The 6,101-nt window shown below is 42.7% G+C and overlaps 1 protein-coding gene across 1 annotated transcript; it reads left to right on the forward strand.

Annotated features, from left to right (window-relative positions):
- Positions 1-337: 337 nt before the first annotated feature.
- LOC142175795 (zinc finger BED domain-containing protein RICESLEEPER 2-like) lies at positions 338-1,344 on the forward strand. The gene is made up of 2 exons (XM_075242791.1): positions 338-971; positions 1,229-1,344. Exons 1-2 carry the CDS (start codon positions 338-340, stop codon positions 1,342-1,344), a joined length of 750 nt encoding a protein of 249 aa, XP_075098892.1.
- Positions 1,345-6,101: the final 4,757 nt, after the last annotated feature.

The raw sequence follows: 6,101 nt of genomic DNA on the forward strand, positions 1-6,101 counted from the left end.
AAACTTTGAAAAGGCCTTTGACAAGTTTCATCTTTTTGATGATGGATTTTCTGCTTATCTATGTTCTCATCTTTGTGAAGATGGTAGTAGTGCAGGTCCTCTTGAATCTGATGATTGGGTGAATGTGAGGAATGTGATAGCGTTTCTTACAAGATTTCACGAGCTCACCAAAAACGTTTCAGGTTCACGTTATGTCACTTGTAATTCTCATTTTGAGGATGTATCTGAACTTTATTATCATTTGAAAATGTGTTTAATTAGTGAGGATGAGCATTTGAGAAAAATGGCTGAGCGGATGTAAGAAAAGTTCAAGAAGTATTGGGGTGAGCCTGAAAAGATGAATAAAATGATTTTTATTACTTCCGCCTTGGATCCACGTAACAAATTTGAATATGTTAGTCTTGCACTTGAAGAACTTTTTGGGGAGGAAAAAGGGAAGAAAATAAATGATGAGGTGTATGCTTATATGAATTCTTTGTTTGAAGAGTATCTAAAAAAGTATTCAACTGGATCTTGTCCTCAATCTCCATCTAGTTCTACTTCATCTAATAACACATCTAATACATCTAGTGGGAGTATTTTAACTGCATCATTAATAAAGACGAAGCTTCACTTGAAGAAACAAAAGGAAGACAATGAAAGTGAGGGTGCTAAATCGGAGTTGGATAAATACATTAGTGAAGAACAAGAGCCTTTTAGTGAAGAATTTGATATTTTAAGTTGGTGGAAAACACATGCTCCTAGATTTCCTATTCTTTCAGAGTTGGCTCGTGATGTGTTGGCCATTCCAATTTCTAGTGTGGCGTCAGAATGTGCGTTTAGCACCGGTGGCCGTATTCTTGATTCATTTAGGAGTTCATTGACTCCTAAATGTGTGCAAGCTCTTGTTTGTGTTCAATATTGGCTTAGAGAAGAAAAGAATCCTATTAGTGTTGAAGAAGACTGGGAGTATCTTGAGGAACTCGAGTTTGGTTAGCTTTAATATTTTGTGTGTATTTTAGTTCAAAATAATATATCATACTTGTTTATTTATATGACATATTTGGTCGAATTATCTTTAGATATGGAAAATAATGCAAGCACTACTAGCATTGTTTGATGTATAGTTGCAACTTGTAACTTGAGTGGTAAGTTTAATACTCTATTTGTTTGGTGATATACTTTTGTAGTTTTGTTTTATTATCATCAAAAAAATAATATTCTAACTTATGATTTATCTTTTTTTTAGGTTCAAGTGCAATCATGACCCGTGCTCCTAATGTTCATCCAAAGAGGGATGACACATATTGTTTAAGAAAGCATATTAGGCGTTGTCTTGAGCGTCTTCCCGAAATCCGTATTTAAGAATTAAGACTAAGTTGATTTGAGACTATTAGTGTAAACTTGAATAGAGGGATGCCCTCTATGTTTTTGTTGCACTGTGTTTAATTCTGCTGGTTGCTGCTACTCGTTAGTAGTTGTTACTATCTGAGCTTGCTGTGATATTTATTTACTTCTTTTCCCTTTCAAGTACTTGTTAGGAATGTGATAATCAGGTGTGTACTTGCTGTGAATGTGATAATCATGTGCTCTTACACGCCTTTTGTTATTTAGTGTTTCTGGCTTGCTTACTTTATTATTTAGTGTTGCTTCCTTGCTGCCTTTTATTAGGTAGAATAGCAGTTGGCAGATTATTTAGTGTTGTGGTGCTGCCTTACTTATACACCTTTTGTTAGGCAGAAATCAGAATGGCGGATTTGATTATTTAGTGTTGTTGCCTTTTGCTTAATGCTTAGGCTCTTAGCACTTGGTAGTACGACACATGAATATGTATTAAACAGAAACCGTACCGAACCAAAATAAAAAATACCGAACCGTACCGAAATACTTTGGTACGGTATTTGATATACACAATTGATAAACCGAATACCGAAATACCGAACCAAAACTCTTAAATACCGAACCGAAATACCGAATGCCCACCCCTAGCCCAAACATGGCATTCAAACCAATTTACATAAACTTTTTCTAAAACATATAAGTATCATATAGTTTCAACAAAATATGCAACTTTACAGCTGTTCGGGACGGACCAAGTCACAAAACCCCAACAGTGCACGCCCACACGCCCGTCACCTAGCATGTGCGTCACTAAAAATATTAGAATGATACAAAACAAATCCGGGGTTTCGTACCCTCAGGACTAGATTTACAGTCGTTACTTACCTCGAACCGGTCAAATCTCTACCCCGCAATGCTCTTGCCTCTAGACTCGGCCTCTAAATGCTCCGAATCTATTCACAATCAATACAATACCATCAATACGCGCTAATGGAATGAATTCCACAAGAAAAGCTACAAAATTAGACCAAAACCCGAAATTGGCTCAAACCCGTCCCCCAGGCCCACGTCTCAAAATCTAACAAAATTTACAAAACTAAAAATCGCATTCACTCATGAATCTAACCATACCAAATTCATCAAAATTCGAAATCGTTTGATCCTTCAAATCCTTAAATTACTCTCGCAAAATTCCAAGTCCTAACCCCTCGTTTTCACTAATTACATGATTAAACAATGAGAAATCACCAAATATACGAGTATTAGGGCTCAAGAAACTTACCTCAGTGATAGCCCTTGAATCACCCTTCAAAAATCACTCCAAAAGATCCAAAAACCGACTCGAAAATGATGGAAATGAACCAAAATCGCGAAGGGTTCTATTTATGGTTTCTGCCCAGGTTTTTCACACCTGCGGAATATTTCACGCTTCTGCGCCACCGCACCTACGGAAAAATTCATCGCAGGTGCGAAACTCACTAAGGAGCCCAGATTCTGCATCTGCGGCCCAAAACCCCACGCCTGCGAAAGCGCACTTGCACGTCTCCTCCGCTTCTGCGAAGCCTGCCCAGCATCTCCTTTCCGCATCTGCGCCCCAGGTTTCGCACCTGCGGGCTCGCAGATGCGACCTCAAACTCACACTTGCACAACCTGCCTAGCCCAGCATTGCCCGCACCTGCGCACTCCCTACGCGCCAGCGGCCTCGCACCTGCGACTCTTTCTTTCGTAGGTGCGAAAATAGCAGTAGCAGCAGCTTCAGCTGCATTTTCCAGCTTTGACAAATCCGTTAACCACCTGGAATCACCCCGAGGCCCTCAGGACCTCAACCAAAAATACGAACAAGTCATATATCAACATACCAACTTACCCGAACCTTCGAATCACTCAAAACAATATCAAATCATCAAATTACCCTCGGATTCAAGCCTAAGAACTTCTAAATTTTTAAATTCGGCAACCGATGCCAAAACTAGCCAAACCACGTCCGAATGACCTCAAATTTTGCAAAAACATCACAAATGACACTACGAACCTACTCCAACTTTCGGAATTCCATTCCGATCCCGATATCAAATTTTCCAATGCCGACTGAAAGCGCCAAATTTCCAATTTCGCCAATTCAAGCCTAATTCTATCACGGACCTCCAAATCATATTATAGACGCATTCCTAAGTCCACAATCACCTAACGGAGCTAAAGTAACCATCAGAATTCATATTCGAGATCGTTTACACATAGGTCAACATCCGGTTGACTTTTCTAACTTAAGTTTCTACTTAAGAGACTAAGTGTCTCAATTCAATCTGAAACCACTCCGGTCCTGAACCAACTAACCCGATATAATATAATATAGCTGAATAACACAAAAAGAAGTAGAAATGAGGAAAATGGGGCTATAACTCTCGAAACGACCGGCCGGATCGTTACAACGTCGTGTGTAGATCTAGGTGATCCCGGATACAGTGGGTGTTGATTCTTTCACACAGTTGATTTTCCGGAGATTCAGAGGTAGCTGCTATGTTTCGCAGACCTTCTCTCTCCTTCCATATCCTTTATTTATTTTATTTGGTCTCAGATTATTATAGATCGGGTTTACCAAACTTGTAATGTATAGATGCTCATGTACTCAGTGACACCGGGTTTTGGGAGTAAATTTATATTCAGTGTTGGTGGAAGATTTCTCCTTAAATTAATTATTATATTTTCAGTATTTAAAAGAAATGGTGGGTTATTACTGTTGTCGGCTTGCCTAGTATCGAGATAGGCGCCATCACGATGGTTGAGATTTTTGGATCGTGACAAGTTGGCATCAGAGCCTAGGTTACATAGGTCTCACGAGTCTTGAGCAGGTTTAGTAGAGTCTTGCGGATTGGTACGGAGACGTCTATACTTATCTTCGAGAGGCTGCCGAACCCTTAGGAAAATTTTACTTTCTTGTATTCTATCATGTGAACTTGTTGATTTCGGAAACTAAAAATTCTGTTATTCTATTATCTCACAGATGGTGAGGACATGTACTACCGGATCGGATGGTCAACCACCAGTGCCACCAGTTAGGGCCGCGAGAGGCCGAGGCCGTGGTAGAGGCCGGGGACGAAGTAGAGGTCGGGGTGTTGCTCGTACAGCAGTTGGAGTAGCACCTCTAGCACCACCAGTTGCTCCAACTCAATAGTAGATTCCAGATGTAGTTGAGCCGGTGGTACCCGCTCAGGCACCAGCTGAGCCCATCGAGATTCCAGGCCTACAGGAGGCTTTGGCTCACATATTGAAAGTTTGCACTGGCCTTGCTCAGGTGGTTTTGGCTCAGGCCACACCAGCCACTTCTCAGGCCAGGGGAGGTACTTATACCTCGTTGCCCGTGCTCCAGAGCAGGTAGTGCAGGGACTTCAGATACCAGGGGCACTACCAACCTAGCCGGCTGCAACTGCTCAGGCCCCGGTAGTCCCCGTTATGGCAGATGATGAGCATAGGAGACTTGAGAGATTTGGGAGGCTTCGACTCCATCATTTAGCGGTGCTGAGTCAGAGGATGCTTAGGGTTTTCTGGATAAGTGTCAACGGATGCTTCGGACAGCAGGTATTCTGGATACCAGTGGAGTCTCGTTCACTACTTTTTTGTTTTCTAGGACTGCCTTCAGATGGTAGGAGGCTTATGAGAGGCGCAGTCTAGTTGGTGCAGTACCACTTACATGGAAGGAATTCTCCGTTCTCTTTTTGGAGAAGTTCGTGCCGCAGTCTCGCAGAGAGGAGCTACGCAGATAGTTTAAGCAGTTACATCAGGATGGCATGTCTGTAACGCAGTACGAGATGAGATTTTCTGAGTTGGATCATCACACAGTTTGGTTGGTTCCTACTGATAGGGAGAGGACTAGGAGGTTCATTGATGGACTCACATATCAGCTGTGGTTACTTATGACTCGGGAGAGAGTATCAGTTGCTACTTTTGATGAGGTAGTTGACATTGCTCGGAAGATAGAGATGGTTCGCAGTCAGAAACGTGAAGAGAGGGAGGCCAAGAGGCCTTCTGGACCAGGTGATTTTAGCGGTGTTCCTTTAGGGGGTCAATTTTACCGCGGCAGGGGTCGTCCTTATAGACACGCTCAAACGGGTCGTCCAGTTCACCGTGGTGCACCATCCGTCTAGGGTTCTATAGTTCTCATCAGGGCCAGTCATCTCTTAGTGCCCTTCCAGCCTAGAGTTCGTCCCATGCTCCTTCAGTTCAGGGTTCATTTGCACCGGGTGCTTCTAGCAGTTATTCTGGTTCTCGGGGCCCAATTCAGTCCTCACCACCACCAGTACCAAGGAGTTTCTTTGAGTGTAGGGAATTTGGGCATATGTGGAGATAGTGTCCTCATCGCTCGGGAGGTCCAGTGCATCAGAGGAGTCAGACTGCGACTTCAGCACCAATTGCTTCACCACTCGCCCAGTCAGCACGAGGTAGGAGTTAGTCAGCTAGGGGTCGCCCAGGAGGGGGAGGACGATCAGGTGGCGGTCAAGCCCGATTCTATGCTTTTCCTGCCAGACCAGATGATGTTACTTCAGATGCAGTGATCACATGTATTGTCTCAGTGTGCCATAGTGAGGCTTCTATATTATTTAACCATGGTTCTACTTATCCGTATGTGTCATTGTACTTTACTCATTATCTGGATATGCCCCATGAGCCCTTAGTTTCACTTGTTCGTGTATCTACGCCAGTGGGCGATACTATTATTGTGGACCGTGTGTATCGGTCATGTGTGGTAACTATTGGGGGATTAGAGACTAGAGTTGGTCTCTTAT

This window comes from Nicotiana tabacum, chromosome 22 (genome assembly GCF_000715075.1).
Source record: "Nicotiana tabacum cultivar K326 chromosome 22, ASM71507v2, whole genome shotgun sequence".
Taxonomy (NCBI): Eukaryota; Viridiplantae; Streptophyta; class Magnoliopsida; order Solanales; family Solanaceae; genus Nicotiana; species Nicotiana tabacum.